This window comes from Hoplias malabaricus, chromosome 4 (assembly GCF_029633855.1).
Source record: "Hoplias malabaricus isolate fHopMal1 chromosome 4, fHopMal1.hap1, whole genome shotgun sequence".
NCBI classification, from domain to species: Eukaryota; Metazoa; Chordata; class Actinopteri; order Characiformes; family Erythrinidae; genus Hoplias; species Hoplias malabaricus.
In genome coordinates, this window is record NC_089803.1 from 60237880 (window position 1) to 60261721 (window position 23842).

Sequence of the window (23842 nt, forward strand, 5' to 3'; positions counted from 1 at the left end):
AATTAAACTCAAATACTCCTTTAAAATATATCTTCAATAGGCCACTTACTGAGAGAACAGATATTGCTCTTGCTCTCACTTACAGTAATAAACAGGTGGTCTGACCTGTATTTTTGGAAGTTCATGAAATTACTAATGACTGTTTAAATGAACGTGAACTTCTACAATTGTGGGGAAGGTTCAGAAACTATGTCTTTTAAGGTGTAATAAAAGAATAATGTGTTTGGCTGAAGTTGAACTTGTCTGTAAGTTTCACTGTTTGAATTATCATAGAAACTGATTTATTACTTGATTTGTTTAGTTTTGTAGCACTTTAGGTAATGCAGTTAGCATTTGGAGACAGTTCCACCTTAAGTAATCTGAAACAGCAAAAATAATCAATATTACCCATCTATGGAGCAGTAACAAAGCAATATCCTTGTCTCAATTCATGCTTTTCTAAATCTGGAGTTCTCTCTATTGGCTAAAAACTACATATGCCATTTCTCTGCTATCAACAGCGAGAGAGAGAAAAACAAGAATACTGGACTGAGACACGTTGGTTTTTTAACCTATTTATTAACACTGGGGCTTTGTAACTACATTAGATCAGTTTTGAGCATGCTAACAGAATAGCAAATGGAGGAACCATATTAAGAATCTTTTAAAAAGTGTTTTCTGATAAAAACGTGATCATTCATTTATTCATTAATTTTCTTTAAACACGTATCCAGTTCATGGTCGCAGTGAGTCCGGAGTCTACATGGAGTAACCTGGAGTGTGAGGTAGGAGCACACACTGGATGTGTCGCCAGTCCATCACAGGGCAAAAAATAAAATTATTGCACAGAGAAGTAAAGCAACACTCAGATGACCTTTGTCTCATAAATATATTACCATGTGCCAAGCTTGTAAATCTACACAGTTTCAATCCATTGCTCAATAATCAACTAAATCCCACTGACTTTTGCCTCAAATCCTCATCAGACTGAAAGAAATGCAGAGGTCAAAAGCAGACTAGCATTAGACAAGCAATGAAAACAGTAGTGTGTGCAATGTAAACTTCCATTGACTGAGAGACCAATATTACAAAGAATACTATTGTTACCCTGAGGGCCTTCATTTATTAATGGCTTTATTGATGCTTGCTGGAGTACAGTGACAACCAAAAGAACCAGTAGCTGAGTGGAACGAGCATAAACAGAGATTGACACTGTCCAGCTCTTCAGCTGAACACTTCACAAAACTGCACACACTCACACAGATGAGCTCTTACACTCATTCACTGAAAGTGCTGCAACTGAATGGAGCTCTTTTTGAAAGGGCGAGGCTGTTGCCTTGGTTCATTTGTTTACTCTAATATCATTGGAAAACTCAAGGCAGATGGACTGTCACTAACATGAAGAAAAGACCAGGATTACACATTTGACAATGCATAAAATTTTATATCACTGAATAATTTGTTATGGTTTTGGAATGTATTAAAGTCTGTGCATGATTATTGTTCATTAAGGTCCATTTTTACAATGTGGGCTTTAGTACATGTACATTCCTAAATAACTTACATAACAGAGAAATGCCTGAACAAGATGTAACTAAGGATTTGAATTAGTTGCAAAAAAAAAGGGGGCATGTTTCATCTGTTCTCACCATTACATCTGCTCTATCTGTGATAACTTAGTCTTCCAGCTTTGACAAAATCCCTCACTATGGTAAATGATCCACAAAGACATGCAGGAGTTATTCACAAGTCTATCTGCAGCATTAGAGAGATAAAAGATTAATACATTTTATAGTCCACATTTGAGCATCAAGATGAATGAGGTGTTGTCAACACATGGCAAATGTCCAACAGGCAGAGACAGGCACTGTATCTATAACAACCAACAGTGTGGATGAAGCACAACCAAAGTCCTAAAACTCAAGCTATACACCAGTAAACACACTCAACCAGGTTTAACTAACTCCTACTATCAATACCAGTTGAGTTAAAAGTGTGTCATGCATTTGCACATACAGACTGAAACACACAGGATGGATTGAAACCTGATGGGTTGAGACAATGGGAGACTGTTACTGTAATGCCATTTAGTTATAACAATGCAATTTAATCCCACTCTGAGCTGGCAACAGTTGCCTCCTTTTTAGAACTCTCTTTTTATCTAAACTGATGTCATTCAACAACTTTACTGTTGAAAGAAACGTTCTAGTAAATGATGCAAAAAAAAAAAAAAAAAACATAATAACAATAACATATGCCACATATGCAGACTATTTAGTTGATTGAAAATGTGTGATATAATAAAACGGTCAGATAATATAATCAACATCTGATGTTTATAGGATAATGCTTAAAATATTAAGCAACATCAAAGACAGAAACTGTGGCTGGAGTATGGCTTTGAGAATAATGTGATATTATTTGGACATGGGCCTTTTGGCCTAAGTGGACAATGAAATGGCTTTTATCTGCCCACATGAAAAGTACCAGAACATATGTGTGTGTGTGTGTGTGTGTGTGTGTGTGTGTGTGTATGTCCAGGCAATACAGTAGAGGGGGATCACAGTAGGGTTTGAGCTCAGTGTGAGCTGCTTAGTCTTTTACTCGTAGCTGCGCAGATTAAAGAGTAGACACAAAGGACACAAGCCAAACTGACCATGATTTTTGACTACAATAAATAAAATCTCAAATAAAAATGTACCCTTTTTACTAGTTAATATCCCCACTCATTTAAATAGTGTTTCATTATGCTATGCCGTTTAAGACATTGTTTTTGCAAAACATATTTTGAAACTAATCCGCACCATGTCAAATTCCAACTTTAATTTAAAATGTAAATGGCACCCACGTGTAAAAATAGTCTGGGTTTTGATAACCCCAGTGTGCAGTTGCAGGCAAGCCTTGTACTATGCCCCTTCACTTAGCTAGCTCAAGGAAATTTTAAGTTAAAAATATAGAAGTAAGAATACAACAGAAAAATTTACCAATATTAACTTTGTCTCTAGAATATTGTGTAAAGAGCATGAGATGGGTATATTAAGTTTTAACTGTTGTAGTTCTATAATCCTGAATCTTCCAATAAACTGAAAATGGAAACATTGCTGAATCAAAAATGAATAGAACCAGCAACCAAATTACCTTAAACTGAATTATGAAATTTGTTCATAATAGTTCAAATTTGATATGCGCAAGATACTCAAATCACTTAATAAATTTTGCACTTGCTAATTTGCTAACACGTTTTATATTGCCGTGTATAAATAAAACATATGAGCCCTTATATACCCTACTCTGGAAGTGCCAACAAGTAATATATGAGTTAATTAAAAAATTATACTACCACATTATGCGACATACTAAGCTCAACTAGTTAGAATTAACTTTCAAAGTACTACTGAACACAGCAGCTCTTTACTTCATGTCAGATTCTATCATTAGAAGCACAGCACTTAGTGCTTAGGTAGGTTTAGTGTAATTTAGTAATAAGTGAAAATGTGCACATAGGCAAAGTCAGATTGTCACTGACAGTGCTGAGTGCACTTGTGTTCCATGTACACCATGTTCGTATTCTCTTTCCTCACATGATGTGTTTGCCTTACAAAAATGATGTTTCTATATGAAGTCCATAGCATTTACTAAACACAGAGGCGGGGCAAGTGACATTGCCTAAGTCTAATCACTCAGTCTACTGCATGCTGGGTCAAAGTCTGACTTCTGTAACTGAAGTCATGCTCTCGGAGTGGAACAATGTAACCTGAGCAGGGCTTTGGTGCTTTTGTCCTGAACAGGGCCTTCTTCAATGACAAAAACCTATCAGTGTACAATGCAGGCCTCTATCTGCTTCCTGTCCAAGCCTCCTGCATTACTGAATGGTTTTTAAAGCACATCATTTCTTTGTACAGCACAGGCTGAGAGATGCATTTCTTTCCTAATCTGTTTTGAGGTCTTTAACTCTTGTACTGTATACAAATGACTGGCTTTTGCTATTGATATTTATAAACTAATCTTCGTTGAAACTATTGTAAAAGACAACATTTTTGTAACTTCTGTCACAAAAGCAAGTCCTGAGTCTTGACTACATCAGCAAGCACCAGTAGGCTGAAAAAATATATTAAAAAGGTAAGAAAAAAGTAAAGAAATAAAGTAAAGAGAGATATAAACTGATAATTCTACTTGCATTTTAATTTCTATTTTAAAAATACTACAAAACTTTATACATTTAATGTTGTTGAGTGTGTGAAATATCCTGTTTTAAAATGTTAAAACCTAACAGACCTAATTCAGAGCTAGCATAAAATATTGCACTATTCACTAAAACGGACTCTGGTCGAGGTTAATGTGCTTGTTGACTTTTTCCTCACATTGGAAACAGAGTCAAACTGCTCTACAGTAGATAGCTGCATGATTCGTTTTTGACGCAAACAATGTGCCCAGAAAGTAACATAACATTGAACTCCAGTAAGCTTTCAGCCACAATTATGAGCCTGTAAATAATATTATTATCAGAATGAAATATTAAAAAACTGGATGATATAATCATTTTGTGGAAATAAGTTCATCGTATATGAAGTTTATTGGTAATATATTTCAAATTAACATCACAATAATGCTGCACCAATTGGGAGCGGTTATAGCTATTTTGAAAAAACAGGAGTGAACATTTTAAATAACAATAAAACACTTGACATTTCACTTGTTAATAATTTGTCTGAAATAAGCTCTTTTGGAAAAAATAAACACGAGAACCCTTTGTTTTTATCTACCTGGCCCTTCCACGTTTAGAAGATTTTGAAGACACAAAGAAATAGGGTAAGCTGCGGAGGCCTTTAGCTGAGAACTAACATTCAGTCCTTAGTGTGAACATATAAGGGTCATCTGCTGTTATACAGCAATTTATTTAGCTAAACTCTGATGAGACAGATCCACAACGGAAACAAAGCTAAGTCCTTAATGTGGCAGACTTTCAGTTAAAACAGAGACAAGAGCGTCTAGCCAGCCATGACAGATTCATTTTAATGGAGACCCAGACGGAACAGGCTCACATGCTATAACACATTCATTCACTTCAACTAAATGTAATTATACCTGTACTCCCACAGTGAATTGATCGGAATGGCACGAAAATGTGGAGCTTAATGTTGAGTATTTAAAGCCGAGTCTCAGCCTACATCCCTGCCATGACAGGTTCATGTTGTTAACAGAGAGGCGGGACTCAGAGGAGCATCGTTACTGACAGAAGACGAAGAGAAATTACCTCAGCGCCACTCTCACGGAGCTCTCGTCAAGTCCCGACATTTTCCTGACGTCTCGGGCTCGTTAACGGACAAAACCGAGGTCAAATCCGAGCAGAAATTCGGTTTGACTTTGTTGCTCTTTATTAGCCGTCGGGTCGTCCGTTAGGCTCCAAGCGCGCCTCGCGCCAGGTTTATTCAGCTTCACATCGTGAAAAAAACGTCTGTTGAGGAGTATAATGAGAGTTACAGCAGCCTAGGTGTTCTTGTATTCGGTTATAAGCGTTTCTGTCGCTGCTGGGAGGTTTAAATGTCATTTCGAAGGGAAGATACACAATCCCCACCCGTCCACCGTGAAAGCGGCTCTGAAAGCCTTCTCTTAACCGCTGCGGGACGTTCATTTGTCCTTGCGTGACGTTCACAATGCAGAAACGTCACCAAAGAAACGCCCCTAAGGAACACAAGGCCACGCCCACCTGCTCCAAACTGAAATGCAGTTACTCAAGCTTAGGTACAAAGTTTAGTTTATTTACAATTAGAACATCAATATTCTGTTAACATCTTATTTAGGAGTAAACATATATATGTAATTTTCTTCTGCAAATGGCAGTGCACAATTTTGTTGAAAAACAGTGGTATGTAGCATTTTCTTATGTAATAATTTAGTAACATTCTAAAGGTAAATTAGTTAAAATACTGGAAAAATAAAAGCATGATGTGCATAGTTTTGGCACATTTTACATAATTGTATATATATATATATATACAAAATACAAAAGCATAATTTACATTATATATTTCATTATGTTAAACTCAGCAAGTTATCTTTCATTCATTCTTTGTCTGTAACCGCTTATCCAGTTCAGGGTTGCAGTGGGTCTGGAGCCTACCAGGAATCACTGGGCGCAAGGCAGGGAAACACCCTGGAGGGGCGCAAGTCCTTCACAGGGTGACACACACTCACACCTATGGATAATTTGGAGTCGCCAATCCACCTACCAGCGTGATTTTTGGGATCGTGGGAGAGAACCGGAACACCCAGAGAGAACACACCAAACTCCTCACAGACAGTCACCTTGAGAGGGACTTGAACCCACAACTTCCAGGTCCCAGGAGCTGTGTGACTGTGACACTACCTGTTGTGCCAAAGTAATGCATCAAAGCAATACAAATTGGGAAGTCCATGGTTATTTCACCAAGACAATGCCATGCCTCATTGACAACATTAAACACAAACTCTTGAGCAGGAATAATGGGCAAATAATCCACTTACAAACACTGCAACAGTTAATATCCAGATTTCCCAAACAATTAACGTGTAATTAAAAGAATGTAACCTGATGTAACACATGTAAATGCGTGTTAAAAGTACTTTTTTGGAGTGTGATGCATACATGAGCCTTCAAGGCAAGTTTCATATGGTTTGTTCAATTTCTGTAACTCCTACAACCTCTTCAGGGCTGTGGTGTGTCCAGAGCCTACCCAGAATCATTGGGCGCAAGGCAGGAACACAGGGGTCAGACCACCTGCCCATCACCGGGCATCTCGCATACACTCAGTCACTCAAAGGTATGGACACTTGCACAGCCAAACCACCTACCAACATGCCTTTTGGACTATGGGAGCAAACAAGAGAGCCTGTAGAAAACCCACGCAGAAACGGGGAGAACACACCAAACTCCTCAGTGACCCGAGACTGGATTTCAAACCACAAACCCAGTCACACAAACCCTGTTTTCTTTAGACCCAGACAAATGTCATACGTTTGTACAAGAAAACACAGCACAGAGCCATTTTACAGCGCCACTTTGTGGATGACTTTAACTACTACAGCTTATAGAACCGTGCACTCACTCCCCACTTTTCAGTGGAGATTCAGGAGGTTTAGGTGCTTTCAACACAAAGAGAAACAAAAGTAATAGAACAAGGTTCATTCTATTTAATACGAGATAAGCTGTTTGCACCTCCAGTCAATAGATGGCGCCAAGTGTACATGATTAAATTAGTGTTGTACATTTTTTGGAAAGAAAATTTAAGGATCTTCAGCATGGTCATATGTGTTTTGGTCTAAGGTGAAAAGGTTAAAATTCCAAAACAAATGAAGTGAACCACAGTAAAGCAGATAACACCATAAAAGGAAATAATTGCCCAAGCTATAAATGGCCAGGGATGGACTGTGGAAAAATGGCACATTTCCACTTCTTTTCAGGTAGACCTACACTTGTGTAGTAAAATGTGTTAGAATTACAGTTACAAAGATGGTAAAGTTACATTATAATATAATATATATATATATTTCCACACAAAGACTCCAAGTCACAAATCCAAGTCAAATCTTGACCACAGAGCACCTCAAGCAGCTAGTAATGAGGAAAATCTGCACGTTTTATTTGGTAATTGTTTTATTTGGTAATTGTTTTATTTACTAGGCAGCTGGACATTTCTGCTCATGGTTCACATACTCAGGCAGACATTGGAATCGAAGCAGATTTTTAAAACAGCTTTTAATAAATACTGTTCCAAAACAGTACTGGTAAAAGTACAGGCATCCTTATCACATGCAAATATAGACATCTTCCCCTCAAAGACAGGTTTACAGGGTACATTTGTCTGTTGGAGCTTGCCTGAAGTCTTGCCGGAAAATTTTGCAAGAAACACATTCCTCACTCCCCAGTATTGCTCACGTCACTGCTCATCAGTACAATGCCCATTGATTGATTTTCATAAAATTACCATACACTGTATCATCATTTCATCATATCAGCAACATGGCTCACCTACTCCTGTTTAGACAAAATTTGGGCAAGGACCTCATGTCAAAATATATGCTCTCACAAGAGTTTCAGACATATAAAATCATTCTATTTACAATGCTGGCATTAAATATGTTTGACTTATTTATGCCGTCAACATTAGGAGAATTAATTCCTGATTTGTTCTAGAAATCTGAAGAGAGTCCATTTTTGTTTAAAGTCATTAGTAAACGAAAAACTTTCAAGCCTACAACATATATTTAATTAATCAGAAATGATTCATAAGAGCCTGGTGCTTTTCCTGCTCTCTTTCTTTACAGAGGTAATTTGCAGATGTTTGAAATGTAATGCACAAGTAGTTAAACAATAATAAGACCACAGTGAACACAGATCCATCACAAATAATGTCTCAGTCAGGAATCACAAAAAATGCCCAAAGAGAACAGATAAACTCGTTTGTTCTCGCCTTTTCAGCATTCTGTTTGACACATGAGACGAAGGTAAGCTTCACAGTTTCTGTCAGAAAGAGACAAAGACATTCGTTCATTCATTTACTGTCTGTAACCTCTTATCCAGTTCAGGTCGTGGTAGGTCCGGAGCCCACCCGGAATTACTGAGCGCAAGCGGAAACACATCCTGGAGGGTGCACCAGTCTTTCACAGGGTGACACACACTCACACATTCACTCACACAGTTTTGAGTAGCCAATACACTTACTAACGTGTGTTTTTGGACCATGGGAGGAAATCAGAGCACCGGGAGGAAACCCTCGCCGACCACAAAATCACATTAGCCGGATGAAGTAGAAATGGGCATTTCAATCCAATTTGACATTTGATTTGTAATCCCCACTACACATTTGGACTTGAGCTGCCAATCTGGATAAATCTAAACAAACCAAAACTGAAATCCAGATTTTAAAATTACTTGAAATTTAAACTAAGAAATCAGCCTATATCCAATATTAATTAGTAACAGAATTATATTGGATATTACAGTCAATATGCTGCACACTCAGTCATCAGTTTTATAGACACACCAGCCTTATGCCTACTCTCGCTGGCCATATTACCAGAAAAAAAACAAAGGGACACTTTGTAGATTATTTTTAGTTCCTGACTGCAGCTCACCAGTAACTGAACTTTCTGACAAGCGGGACAGAGTAGGGAGACTGGAAAAAACAATCTCAGTGTACTTAACTTTGTTGAGAGAGTTATAGCCAGTTAAAGCAATGAGGCAAAGATTGAACCGTGTAAGAACAGCAGATTCATGTTGTATAAGGGCTGGGTTTCCAAAAAACCACAACAATACAAATAATGTATCAGTCAGATAGATGAAGTGTCTTGTCTATACACTGTTTTTGGAAAAACCAGAACCCAGAGAAGTCCAAAGTCTGTTGCCGTGTACAAAAACAAAATAACCAATAGGAGATCTTCAGTGACTGAAGCATCTTATTAATAATATCTCCAATTAGCCACAAATTAGATTTACAGCACGGGTCAGTGGTTAAGGTTCAAGTATTTCTGTTAAAATAGCATTAGTTTAGGACCCACAATCTGTACTGTCAAGTAAGAAATTTAGATGGAAAAGCATAACAAAAAGTATACCACAGACACATTAGACATATTTCACTAACCCCAGCCATTCATTAAATGAGATGAACATCAATAAAAACATAAGGTCACTAACAATATTAAAATCTGTCACAGAAATATAAAATGATGATATTAAAAAGGTCTTAGAAATAGAAATCAAAAGCTTCCTCCAAAAATAAAGCTCAATGCAAAGGACCACAGGCTGTAGAGAGGACTCAAGATCCAGAGAAATCTGATGGAGACAGGGTCCTAATGACAAAAGCTGGAGTCAGAAAAAGACAGCTCTCTGAATAGAGAACCCAAGCCTGAGCTGTTAGAGCGCTGTTGCCCTTTGCTCTTTATTATAGAAGAGGAGCATCTCTACCACCCTCTGGTGACTGAGGGAGGTCAAACAGGCATCAAGCTACAGGACACTGTTTTTGAACTCTGCACTGGTTACAGAGGGATATTACAGTATTCTGTACTTACAATGGGCTTTTACTGTAACACTGCATTTACATTGGCCCAGAATGCACATAAAACCATGTTACTTGTCAGCATACGGGAACTGATTTTTCCCCCACAGTACTTATCCAATCAACCAGAGACACTAATAACTCTGCTCATTTTTACTTGATTCATAGCTCAATTTCGCAGAGATTTCGCAAAGAAGAGAAGGAACCCAGAAAATACTTGTGATTCTCATTGATGCTTCATAGCAACATTTGCCAAAAATATACCAATGTATCACATAGTGCATTGCAGATACTATAATTGTGCAAACAATATCTACTTCCTGATTTAGTTGATACCTTGTGCCGGCTGGACTGATTTCCATACAGTTCAATTTTGCTAACTTTTTGGACACAGCAACCCCCAAACTCACCCCAATGGAAGGAAATTATATTACTACTTTAAAACCAATGAAATATGTTGCAGTGCATTGCCCCACTGAAGTAATGTAAATGCACTGTGGAACTCTTCGGAAATGGGAAAAAAGACATGTTTAGAAAGTCACAAAGTATGAATTGTGTGGTAGAAGAGGGAAAAATGCCTTTTCAGGTGTGAGGAGGGTAACACTAGCGCTGTTCTCTGCCAAGTCTCTATTCCTCTCCCTCCCCCTCCTCCTCAGCTTTGTTTCTTTTCAGAACCGAATCCTCACCTAGGATTTTACACAGCTCGTTAAGACGATGCTGCATTTTGGGAATTCCAGCAAGTTGAGACTCCAAACGCTGCTTTTCCTCTGTTAACGAGAGGCGAGTGGCCGTGTCCAGCTGCTCGAACCGCCAGCCACCCTCACCGTCAAACTGCAGCAGGTGGGTATGATACTTCCTGTGACATACAAATGGAACAAATATTGAGGGGAATGTAGGATGAGGTAAGAGATTCATTAAATGAAATGACTGTTTATTCCACCATATTGTAAGTGTCTGTATAATGCAGTATATGAGTATAATTACCTTTATAAGAATGCTAGCACTTGCCTAATATATTCACAGGCTTGTCATCAGGCAGCACTCTTCAACTAAAGAATTTGGACTTATGAAATATGGATATTATTCATTCATTCATTGTCTGTAACCACTTATCCAGTTCAGGGTTGCAATTTTGTAATCTTGTCTGAAATATGATAAATGCTGGAGATAAATTATATTATAATTGAATTCCAAATGGGGCGGCACTGTGGCAACAGGTAGTGTCACAGTCACACAGCTCCATGATCTGGGTGACTGTCTGTGAGGAGTTTGGTGTGTTCTACCCGTGTCTGTGTGGGTTTCCTCCGGGTGCTCCGGTTTCCTCCCACGGTCCAAAAACACAAGTTGGTAGGTGGATTGGCTGCTCAAGGGTGTCCGTAGGTGAATGTGTGAGTATGTGTGTGTCACCATGTGGAGGACTGGTGCCTCCTCTAGGGTGTGTTCCTGCCTTGCACCCAGTGATTCCAGGTAAGCTCTGGACCCACCATGACCCTCAACTGGACAAGCGGTTACAGACAATGAATGGACAAATAAATGAATTCCATATGCTCTGTGCCTTCATCATCTCTGTTCATCATTCTGAACACGTCAGCAACTGGTTTGCTTTTCCATAAATTGTTTAACTTTTCTATATTTTTATTTCTTATTATATATTATAAAACCTGTTTCATAATGTAAGGGGTGGCAGCACTGCTTTCCACAAAGCAGACTAAGATTCTTTTATCTATCTCATCTATCTCTATTCTGTATGTAAAAATTGAGTCTTTGTCAAGTGCTGCAAATGTCCTGCTAGTTATTTAATATCTGTTTGCTGTTAATATTAACTGAATTAACACTGCTTCAGAACTTGTACGTATGTGCAGTAAATACAGTATTGATGTAGCTACAAAACAAAATAAATGTATCCATAAAAGACTTAAAATTATCTAACCATTTTCTCACATGTTGTATAAACTATATTGTAGTAGACAATAATATATTATAAAAGTTATAGCAGTGTTTCTAAACATTGGCAGCCTCTATTATATAAAATACAACAGTGAAGTGTTGAAGACTCACCAGAGAGAAGGCCTGTGAGTAATAGACAGCAGGGAGATCCCAGCATCTTTTGCAGCCTGGAATATTTTGCCTTCCACATCAATACTGACAGCACTTGTGCACTCATCCAGCAATGCATACGTTGGCCTGAGTACACAGTCCGATTTTAGGACAAACATTTCAGACTAATGATGAACGATGAATGACAAGTCTACAAAATAAGGTCATTTGTGTTACCTGTGGTAGAACATCCGAGCCATACCCATTCTTTGCTTCTCTCCTCCAGACAGGACATCTTTCCAATCCACCTCTGCTTCCCAGCCTGCACACACAACACAAAACCATGTCAGTCTCACATCAGCGGAAAACTGAGAAGCCTAGGCTCATATAGGAGAGTGGTAGACTTAGAAATTAGAAAAAATGAAACTTGACAAAATGCTTTGAACAAATTCATGTATTTGCGCGACACTGACTGAAGGTACTGTCTTAATAAAGCTCAGTCAAATGCAAAATACTGAGAGCCCGGCAAATATCTTCATTAACTGACAAACGCTATAGGACATGCTGGAGCTGCTGAACATTGCACATATGCATCCCAGAATGCTTCCCAGAGGAACAGAAACTGCAGCAAAGTGAACAATCGTCTAGAAGAAAACATTAGAAGAATAGGAGTTTACAAATATTTGGTTACAGTGTCGCTTGTGGAAGGGAGTTTTAAAGTGGTGAGTTTATGTAATTTTATAATTGAAAGGAATATTGGCATTTATAGTAAATCAGGACAACACAACCTATATTACTAGGTATGTAAATATAACAGTACTACTCATTTACATCTGGAAAGCCGCAGTAAGTATTACATGTACTATATTACTGTGTGTTGTGAGCTCTGTGTGTGTATTTAATTCATATTGTGTTTTTCTTATCCACATTACGATAACTGTGATGTTGTGCAATCTCACAATTTGAAAATCAGGATTATGGTGATTCCTTTAGCTGATTTACCACACACACACACACACTCACTTACACACACACACACACACACACACACGTGGCTCATTCATATGCTTTCACCTGCAACAACCTCATTAATCCTGAGTGTCATTACAAAAGGCTGCTTGTGCCACAACAATGTTCCAGTATCCAATTACCAGCACACAAACCTTTTATAGATCACAGAGCTTTTTCAAGTGGAGAGGTGACAAGTAAACATTGGTCAAACCGCAGCACAGTGGACACACCTCCTTCTCGGGCCAAAATGTGGTTGAGGTTAACAATGTCCAGGATGATCTCCAGGTCTTTGTCCCTGAAGCCTTTCTCATACATGTCGTCCACAGAGTCTGGGTAGATGACCTGGTCCCTCAGCGTCCCGATAGACATGTAAGGCCTAAACACACGTTATACTACAGTGAGAAATCAACAAAAACACAATAGCAAGAAAAGACACTTAGGTAACTAATAGATACTAGTTAAAGGTAAAATAACAAGAGCAATAGCAGTCAATCTGAATGCAATTACAACCAAACATTTTACTGAATTATTGAATTCATAAAATATTACATTCATATCATTACAAATATAAACTAGAGCTGAGTACTATTCCATGTTTTTATACAGACCGGTGCACTTCTGTATTAGTTCTTGAATAATATTTTTCCTGATACCTATATTTAAATTACAAGGACAATGTGGGTGTGGCTTAAATCAAAATAAACATGAGATGCAGGAAATGAATGTCTTACTTGAGAATAGCAGATTATAGTCTACAGTATAATCAAGGAGTGCTCACGATAACAAATGACATGAATTGGAAACATAAAGGGCGGCACGGTGGCACAGCAGGTAGTGTTGCAGTCACACAGCTCCAGGGACCTGGAGGTTGTGGGTTCGATTCCTGGAGTTGGTGTGTTCTCCCTGTGTCTGTGTGGGTTTCCTCCGGGTGCTCCGGTTTCCTCCCACAGTCCAAAAACACACGTTGGTAGGTGGATTGGTGACTCAAAAGTGTCCGTAGGTGCAAGTGTGTGTGTTGCCCTGTGAAGGACTTACGCCCCCTCCAGGGTGTATTCCTGCCTTGCGCCCAATGATTCCAGGTAGGCTCTGGACTCACCACGACCCTGAACTGGATAAGCGGTTACAGATAATGAATGAATAGAAATGTAAAATAGACAGCAAATAAGTCTAGGTTTGTAACACGACACTGAAAGATTTAAAGGCTCATTGACATTGAATGACATTGATTTTTTTTGTAGACTTGAGCAGAATGATAGTAATAGTCCTTTGCTAAAAAGTCATGACCGGCCTTAAATTTTTCCTAGATCAGCAGTGAGGAACAATTTATTCCAAAACAAAAGGGCTCCCTCAGTTTGTTCTATGTTCTTATTAAATAATTAAAAATTCACAGCTCTTCAGGGCCATGTGTGTGTGAGAGTCTGGAGGATGTGTTGAATATTTCACTAGTGACAGCTCTGGTTTCGTGCTCTCAACAGCGTCTCACAGTTTCAATTACTGCTCTCTACTATTACACTACATCAGATGTGTGTTTGTGTGTGTGCAAGCATGTTTCATTGATTTGCATTACTTTGAATATACCCTGATCAACAATAACATTACTACCACCTCTTTGTTTCTACACTTACTGTCCATTTTCTGAGCTCCGGTGACCACTGATCATTTGGTACTTTTACAATTACATACTTTGGTTTATCTGCTTCTTCAGAGCCCCACCGGACCAGCACCAGGCAGGTATAATTTGGGTGGTGGATCATTCTCAGAGCTGCAGTGCCACTAATGTGGTGGTGTTGTGCTGGTACAAGTGGCTCAGACACAGCAGTGCAGCTGGAGTTTTTAACTATAATATACAGCCAAATGCTTCCTGTGGGCAGAGTGGTGTGACCACTTTAAATTAATTATGCAGAGCAACAGATGAACAACATTCTGTAATTGTAGTGATACAAAGTGCTCCTGTCTGGCCAGTAATTATAGAAGCAAAGAGACAGTAGAGGATTCGTTAGTAAGGTTATGGCTGATGGGTGTGTTCTCTCACCTCTGTGGGATGTAAAACATGTGCACTGGAGCAGGTTTGTACAGCAGGCCGCCGTAAACAGGCCACAGTCCACTGAGAATCCGAAACAGAGAGCTTTTCCCACAGCCATTAGGTCCAGTTATGAGTAAATGCATTCCCTCCTCTACCTGCATACACACAGGCATACATATACAGTGGAGAGATGTTTAAGTCAAACACTGCTTAACACCTCTAAGATCCCATCTATTAAATGTCCACTACAGAAAAGGGGATATCCAAAGTTTTAATATTCATGAAAAAGATGATGGTTTCATTGTGTTGTTGTATTTTATATTAACTGCATCTCACATTTAGTTTATATATAAATGGTTGGTCTTCCATTCTCTTGCATGTCCCCACTCTCTAATAGTGAGTAAAAGATCAGAAGAACTCACTGGTTTGAGAATATTCTGGCTTTAAAACGGCACAAAATACCAAAAGTAGACCATGTTTCAGATTTGGGAGCAGTACAGAAAAAAAAGAAACAGTTTCCCACCTTGAAATTGAGGCTGGACACAACCACGTCCCCATTTGGAGTGATGATTGGAACATTCTCACACACTATTCCTCTGTCCACATCAATGACTTTCCCTAAAAGGAACAGAAACAAAAAATTGTCAAAGAAAACTACTAAGTTCAAATGAAGCAACACTATTTAATATTTAAAACATTTTTCATCTAATGAAAAAAAAGATGGAATTACGTGAAGATGGAATAATATATCTGTTACATTTTTATTAGCATACTGCCAGCTACTGGTAAAATAAGATCAAGCTGAAGAATTGAGAAGGGAAGAGGGAAGGAAAATGAAACCATGGCAACAGATACAGTTACTGTCTCCAGAGGCCCATTTAACTAATGCAGTGTCTGTAATGGTCACATCAGAACTTCAGAACTATAATACACCCCTGAGAACTAACAGGAGAGCCTTTGTTTTTAGCTTTGATTTCACCTAAAATAAGAATTAAATTTGGAATATTAAAGGTTTATACTGGAAATATTATTTATTACATTCCTGTGTATGTTGGCTTGCTTAAAATAACTACAATTAAACTGTGTCTAAATTTAACACATTCATAGCACTTAGAGTTTAACTGCATTGTGTTTCTCCACTGATTAGGTGTGATCATAAGAGCAGTTCCATCACAACTGCTGTGTGGCATCAAAGGAAACCAAAACCTAGCCTAAAGTGCCTCCAAACAACCCATTTAGAACTAATCGTTTTTATGTTTTCATAATTACATGTGTATCTTTTCAGCCTACAGCTGTTTACTTATAGTTTAACATTTAAGGTGTATTTCAGCTGGATCTGTTTTGGAATGAAAATATACACAAGGCAGTCAATTAGAACAGAGGTCATTTACATATACTGGTCTTAAATGCACAGTAACAAGAATATGCTGTTTTAATCTACACGGTTAAAGTAGGTTGAAAAGTGATCATAACGGACTGAGTTGTGACTGGTAAAACCACACATACATAAATACACAATAAATGTTTGGAATTCAGCTACTTCAAATCAAAGACAGGATCAGAATTTGAACTAAATATATCACACTGTAAATATATTTACAGGGGTGGCCATGTAAAAGTGTCCATATGTGTAGCTGGACACTTCAAAAGAGGGATGGGCAATCTTATCCGCAAAGGGCTGGTGTGGCTGCTGGATTTTAGTCCACACCTGATTTCACTCCTTTAATTAGTTGGTCTCAGCAAAACAACTGATCATGTGACCTCCTGGTTTGTTGGAACAACCAAAAGAACTGTTCTCAGACATAAAATCACAGGTACAGTCCTTTTCAAGCCATCAAAACCGCTGAATAAATTCATGTAAATTACCCTTCCCATTGTTTTTGTTCTTCCCCCAACTAGTATGTCAGTGAGTCAGAGTGTGTTAGTTCATAGATTTATGTTTACTGTTTTTTCACTAAAGCTGTACCTTTGATCTCCAGGGGTCCATCAATGTGCAGCTTGTCGAGCCCAACGTCCATTTTCTCAGTGGTTGCTGCTGTTGCTGCAACAGAAGCACGCTTATACACACCCCTCTGGACCTCATCAAACACCAGGAACATGTTATGAACACGAGCCGTGTAACCAGCCAGCTCTGTGATCTGCAAATACAGGAAAAAGATAAGGTCGTACTCTAAAGAGCACATACACTATACATCATATTTAGCTAGAATGGTCATGATGCTAAAACTGTAGAGTGTGACCTATTTAATAAAGAACAGCATGGAATGATCAAAGCATAGTGGATTCAAAGCATGTGATAAGCCAATGCTATATTTAAAAAATGCATATTATGATCACATTAATGATTACACATAGTCTACTTCTATCACAGGTCACAAAGACCTCCATTGCTGGGTCAGATCAGACGTACTCTATACTTACCAGAGCCTGGCTTAAGACAACATTGCCCAACAACTGTTATTTATTAAAACTGAGCTGAGTGAGCAGGTATTTGAGTGAAATTACAAAACCAGGGGTAAAGAGGTTTGTGCAAAATGCAGAGAATGGAATCCTCTTACAAATTCATTAGCTTAAGCTAAGTCTATTGTTTGAAGAAAATAACGTGACCTAGCACGTGATCTGCTGCCTCAAAAAAGACTGTAACAAAAACTAAATAAATAAATAAAATAAAAGTTATCCACCCAGTCTTCAACATAGATACTCCTACTGTTTAATCTATTATAGATACTTCTATCCATTTCTATAACAGTGAGACATACATTCTTCCATTTTTGTAATAAACATATGTAAGATATGTCACAAAACACATAATCACATTTATTAGTGATAAATATTATTTTAACAATTGTGTCCGATTTAACTGCTATGATCTTGATGAATTATTTCAATTTAATTTTTGCTCTAAAAACCGCTAAACAGCGGTTTTTATGACAACATCCAAACCAAGGCTGATGTTGGAAGATTAGTTACGATTCAAAAACCCCTTTCCAAATCATTCCAAAATTATTGGATTGAAATGTGTAAGTTCTCCATCACTTCTGAGAACACAGTGCTACAGGGAGATTGCAAATGAGCATGTGCATGATAACTTTAGGATCATGTGCAGCTGCTCCAGAGTGTCCCATTTTGTTATATTCTATGGAAAAAATACAAGCAGTGTTTGTGCACAACTCAAGGTATGTGTATTTTTTCATGCTTATTACTGAGTGATTCAGAGTAGTGACTTCTCTGGATAATATGCTGCTGATTTAAGGTGTCAGTGGTTGCAGTTTAAGGGGTTAATGGACTCTTTATAATGACCTGTAGGTCAGTAGAACATTTGAGCATCTGTGACACCAGCCTGACTACTGCACACTGGTCACCAGATGGCAGATTAAATCACTCAGTGAAGTTAAGCCATCAGAGAGGAGGACTAGAGCCAAAACACAGCTATAGCCATCGAACCCACACGAGAAATGAGACGTCCAGCTTTTACTGCCTCAGGGCCTGGTCCCAAATCCACAGTGAATTAGACAGAGCAATGACCTAAGACCTGTGATATCACAAGCCTGTGATCCTGTGACAGGGCTGTAATTTTGATTCTTTTACTCTGAAACAGGAATGTATCTGTGCTTCTAAGAAATTCTCTGGCACAGAAATAAGCAAACACACAAGTAAGGGCCTGTTCAGAAATGTAGTGCATTACAAACATATTGTTTAAAAAAAAAAAAAATCAGGCATGTTGTTACTGAGTACTGGACCCGTACCAAGTCTGAAGTCTTACTCTAAGGCAACTGGGCACACCATGATTGCTTCGACAAAGTAAATGAAATCAGACAATCTATATTTTAAACATTCAGTCAATAAAAATATATATTTTTACTTATGCAGGTTAGCTGGTTCTGGTCAAATTACAGTTACAGTTGTTTATTTTCTAAGTGAACAATGGGTACAAATTAAGGTAGCTATCTTCCCTCATTCCCATATATATATATGTGTGTGTATGTGTGTGTTTGTGTTTGTGTTTGTGTGTGTGTGTGTGTGTGTGTGTGAAAAGCCAGTCAGAACACAAATGGCAATCTCATGTGCATAGATACACCTATAAGGCCCGAGACAAGGGTGAGACTAACACTGGCCTTCACCTCATCATACATCTATAGATCCATGTGTACTTGGACTTTACCTCTTTGTAGGATGACATGATTCGTTCAATGGCGTCAGCTCCAGAAGCCAGGAGGTTGCGTGCAGTCGTAAAGGCCTCAGTCCTTTCGCTCACTAGCACTTGAGTTTGACCATCAGCAAGTTCTGCAAGAAGGAGTCAGGTTTTGGACACTGGTCAGCTTTTTACAGGATCACACACTTTATTGCCAGAGTGTTGTTGTTATCATTCACTGTAGCCTAAGGTGGAACTATTCTTGGAAAGTAGAAATAAACCTGATTTATAGCCCCCAATAATTAATTTTCAGAATAATTATTTAATTATGAAAACAGGATGGTAGTGATAAGTTATTGTAAATCATTTTTAAGCCCTGTAGGAAACAATAGACCTCACTTAATCACTTGGAGGAGAATATATTGTTCTGTGTTTGACCACCACTGCTGCATATTTACATTAGAATTCTTATGCTAAGGTTAGATACATATTCAAAACACAGTTTCATTTAAGTAGCCTAAAGCCCTCAAAGAACACTCAAAAGTTAATACACAGGTTTTATATTGCAGTTGAATTCTCTAATTTGTAAACTAACAAGGTTATGTGTGATGATCCATGAATCACTCCATTGAATGTATCTGCACAGAGATTTGAATGAAAACGCAAAAAAAAAAAAAAAAAAAAAAAAAAAAAGCAGATGGCTGGATTAAAACAGCACTGATGACAACGTTGTATAATGCCTGTAGAGTGCCGTTTGGTGCAAAGTCATTGACTATTGCTAATGGCTTTGTGTTGTTTCAAATTCACATGATGCCCATCTGCCCAACCCACAAACAATTAATATAAAACTTAATGGCTAGTTTGTGTGCACATGTAGCCTGAACACAACTCAAACAGCTTAAATAATAATGAGGAATATTTTTGACTGATGCCATCATATATTGGGATTTTGGAATTTAATTTAGATTAAATGAAAATGAATTAAGGCACTTTAGATTTAGATTAGCATATTTTTTAACTGCTTAGCCCTAGGAAGTAGCCTTGGTCAATCTGTCAGTGAATCATTTTGTCAACAAACAATAGATAGTTAATGATGACCCTGAGTATCTTGTTAACAATTCATCCTTTAGTGAAATTTTTAAAGTCAGAAAAAGCTAACATTAAAGTTGTACTATTAACATTATTATACTGGCTAATACAAAGTACTGAAAATGAACTAGTGCATTCCATGTGTTCATTCTTTAAGAAATTGCTCATTGCAATTGCAAATACTCCCACTTACCATTATCAGCAAAGCCAGTGGCAGTGATGATGGGCACAGCTACCATCACAAGGCCGCTACCACTCCACACATACTTCATGAGGAACTGCTCAATCATAATATACCACAGACGCTTGGACAGAATGAGGTTCATCTGCTCAGCCAGGGCCTTGTAACACTTCTGCAACTGCCTCATCTCCACCTGTGCAACATAAGACAAACTGTCTCATATACACAGATATATATATAATGATATCCAGGCATATGCTCAAATAGTTAAAGAGGGGAAAAAAAAAATATTAATGACACAAGATGCAATCTAGAAGATTATCAAATATTCATTTTTGTGTTTACATTTAAATATACTTCCAATTTATTTATGAATCATATCTGACAGATAAAATTATATTTATTTATTTGTTGGACCCTGGAAGACGAAAATATTGAGGCTAGGCTGCTGTGCTTAAATCTGTGTATTTCTATTTACTGCATTCATAACCATTCTGAAATCTATGACATATGATCTGCCTAATGCCAACTTGATTGATGGGTTTAGCCATATTAATATATGCAGATGTACAAGAAAAATATCTGATACAGGCATCTCAAAGAAAGTGCTCCCAAGTGTGGGGGCATATGGCCAAATAGTTGCTAGACTTGAGCAATTAACCAAGGAGCCATTCTTTGTGAATGACTCTTTGAAATCAAAAGTGCAACTTCCTCTATTGTTTAGGCTGCGCATGTCACCACATCTGATCAAAACAATGGCCACCTGTCATTCAATACAAAAAAAATGTCATTTTTTGAAGTTTCTCATTTTGACCCTCTTATGATTCACTCATTCTAACCGAATCAATTGCTCCTGTACTTCTTACATTACTGAATCTTAGTTATTGAATTGTTGTAATATATTAGTTGCCCTTGTGTTGTGATGCCAAAAAATTCTCTCTTGGCTCTTGACCTGAATCTAGAAACCTTGAAGTCTGAGTAGTTCCCAGACAAGTATTCAAACATTTGACTCATTCAAGAATAAGTTCATATGCATCCTTCACTCATATTCTGTAACCACTTCATTCAGGGTCACAGTGAGTTCAGAGGCCTACCACGAATCAAGGTAGGAACAAACCAGTCCATTACAGGTGAATCACACCCATGCTCTCTATGTAGTGTAATATGCAGGTCATGTAATAACAGTTTCTATACCCAAATGTGCATTACATTCATAATAGCAACACAATGCAATGATTTGGGAAAGAATCCCTTATTTCATTGTGTATACAAGTGCATTATGAGCCAGGGTCCATTCTAGATTCAGGTTGTGTCTGTGTCCAGTATCACCTTTCTATACATACTATTCTGCTTAATGAACTTTTTAATGGTGATATGAGCTATTTTTTGCATAATATTATTAATGACAGTAGGTGATTATTGCACATTGTTAATGTCTGTTTTGTAATGCTTGTAATGTTTCTCTCCTTTATCTGATTCAGCTCAAAACCTAATGAAAACGCTCCTCCTGTGCCAAGTCAGGTGAATTAGAATTAAGAAAACACATAAAAATAAGCTGAGCATGAGTCTCTCAGGATTGAAACCTGAGATCATTGGTTCACAGAATCAATTTGTTCCTTACACCAGGGATGGATTACTGACTGGATTAGATGCTGTAGAAACCTCAGACGATCATGATCTTGCCCCATGCCCTCACCTTGTGTCCTCTATAGAATGCAATCTCCTCTGCATTGGTGATTATTCTGGAGTGTGCATAACGCAGGTGGCCTTTCCTGTGCGCCTCTTCGGCTACAAGTTTCCCGAATTTGGGGGAGCATGCCCGCAGCACTTTAGCAGTGGCGAAGACCACAAGTCCAGCTAGCAGTGTGGGGCCACTGGCATTGGCCCCACGTGACCTGGCCGTCTGGATGAGGGTGTATGAAGTGAGAATCACATCCAGGATAGGTTTGGTGAGGTTTGAGTAGAGATGTGCTACAGACTGAGAAAACATCATAACGTCCTCTGTCAGGGACTGGTCTGGATTCGCCAGCCTGCTGTCCATGTTACTGACTTTATAGTAGGTCTGCTCTGTGAAATAGATCCTGCATATGGAAAGAATGAACGTAAGTACATAGCCAGAAACACATCATGTCAATTTGTACACATAAGACATGGAGTGGCTTTCTAGACCTAGTGAACTACATAGTGAATAGGGACCCATTTGAGATTCAGCCGACATATTTCAGGGAGGTTGGCCTGTTTTAATGTTAATATATAAGGCCTGAGATGGCCTGCAACTAGTGTGGAGTTCCTGCCTGAGCTGGGAATCGAGCCCCTTCACATATCTTCTGTGTGGTGACACTGTACAGTGTACACTATTCACACCCATGCGTTTATGGAGATTTTGGCCTTGCCTACCTGTATGCGTGCTCCACGAGACGCGTGCGTAACGCCAGGGCCAGTTTGCCCTCGAGGTAGCGGATCGCGCTGTTGACGAAAGTGGCCGGGATGGCGACGAGGAGCCACTTCATCAGCTTCACGGCGAAGCTACGCGGCTTCTTCTCCACGATGGTCTTCACGATCTGTCCGTCCAGGCCGGCCACGTAAATGGAGAGGAAGGTGCGCGAGACGAGCGCGGAGGAGTGCAGGCAAAGCAGCGCGAGCTCGCGGCTCAGCAGCCCGGGGAACACGACCTTCAACAGAGCCGCGATCTGCCGCAGGAAGCGCGCATCCAATCCAGGCGGCGCGTGTCCCTCCGCAGCCCTCTCTGCCGTTTTCTCCGCACCTCCGCGGCTCCGGTAACTGAGCAGCAGTGGGTACAGGCTCTTGGCTCCGTACGCCGCTACCGCCACCAGCACGGCCCGCTTCGCAGTGGCGCTCGCGTTCCATTTCCCTCGGGATGCCGCGTGCAGGATGTTGGTCATTGCGCCGGTTGCTTGTTTATAGTTTCAGTGTGCATCCATCAGGAGCTTCCGCTTCGTTTCTGGGGTACTATTTTCGGGCAGGGGTATCCGCTACTCTTCCTCCATCAGCCCTGTAGCACAGCGCTCATCATTTCAGCAGCAAAGCACCGGTCAGATTAGCATCAGAGCTGCTGCTTCTCACTGCCACGCCATTGGCTGAGGCTTTAGCGGTAGCCACGCCCCAGTACGCGTCGGGCTGCCATTTAGCACTTGTGTCTTTTGCATGGAGATTTGCAACGTTTTCAAATCCTTATTATTATATTATTACACACACATACACACACACACACACACTCTAGAATTATACCTGTACATTTTCTCCATATAATTAGAGTAGACGTAGATGTTGGAACTGGTAATTATTGCAGAACTAATATATATTAAATACAATAAACTGAACAAAAAAACACACAA

General features: G+C 38.9%; 2 protein-coding genes across 4 annotated transcripts in view; both read right to left on the minus strand.

The window, feature by feature from the left end:
* The window catches only part of LOC136694058 (kinesin-like protein KIF21A), a 40588-nt gene extending 35018 nt beyond the window's left edge, over positions 1 to 5570 (minus strand). For all 3 annotated transcript variants that reach the window (XM_066667410.1, XM_066667409.1, XM_066667408.1), the window contains exon 1: positions 5234 to 5570. In XM_066667410.1, the coding sequence (XP_066523507.1) occupies positions 5234 to 5274 (41 nt within the window). In that variant the 5' untranslated portion in view covers positions 5275 to 5570. The remainder of the gene's footprint in view (positions 1 to 5233) is intronic.
* Positions 5571 to 7644: 2074 nt separating this feature from the next.
* Positions 7645 to 23489, minus strand: LOC136695533 (ATP-binding cassette sub-family D member 2). Its single transcript, XM_066669655.1, has 11 exons — positions 22884 to 23489; positions 22183 to 22567; positions 20499 to 20679; positions 19247 to 19368; positions 17051 to 17222; positions 15608 to 15702; positions 15094 to 15239; positions 13292 to 13437; positions 12288 to 12372; positions 12072 to 12197; positions 7645 to 10869 (listed from the first exon to the last, which is right to left on the minus strand). The coding sequence occupies exons 1-11, from the start codon at positions 23387 to 23389 to the stop codon at positions 10641 to 10643; spliced, it is 2193 nt and encodes a 730-aa protein (XP_066525752.1). The 5' UTR covers positions 23390 to 23489; the 3' UTR covers positions 7645 to 10640.
* Positions 23490 to 23842: the final 353 nt, after the last annotated feature.

Bases quoted from the DNA above. Each gene is read 5' to 3' on its own strand.
- LOC136695533 (XM_066669655.1), bottom strand. From the start codon at position 23,389: ATGACCAACATCCTGCACGCGGCATCCCGAGGGAAATGGAACGCGAGC. The intron at 17,223-19,246 runs GTAAAGTCCAAG...CTGTATTTGCAG, and splicing joins TCATGTCATCCTACAAAGAG to ATCACAGAGCTGGCTGGTTA. The intron at 10,870-12,071 runs GTGAGTCTTCAA...TGTATGTCACAG, and splicing joins ACTCACAGGCCTTCTCTCTG to GAAGTATCATACCCACCTGC.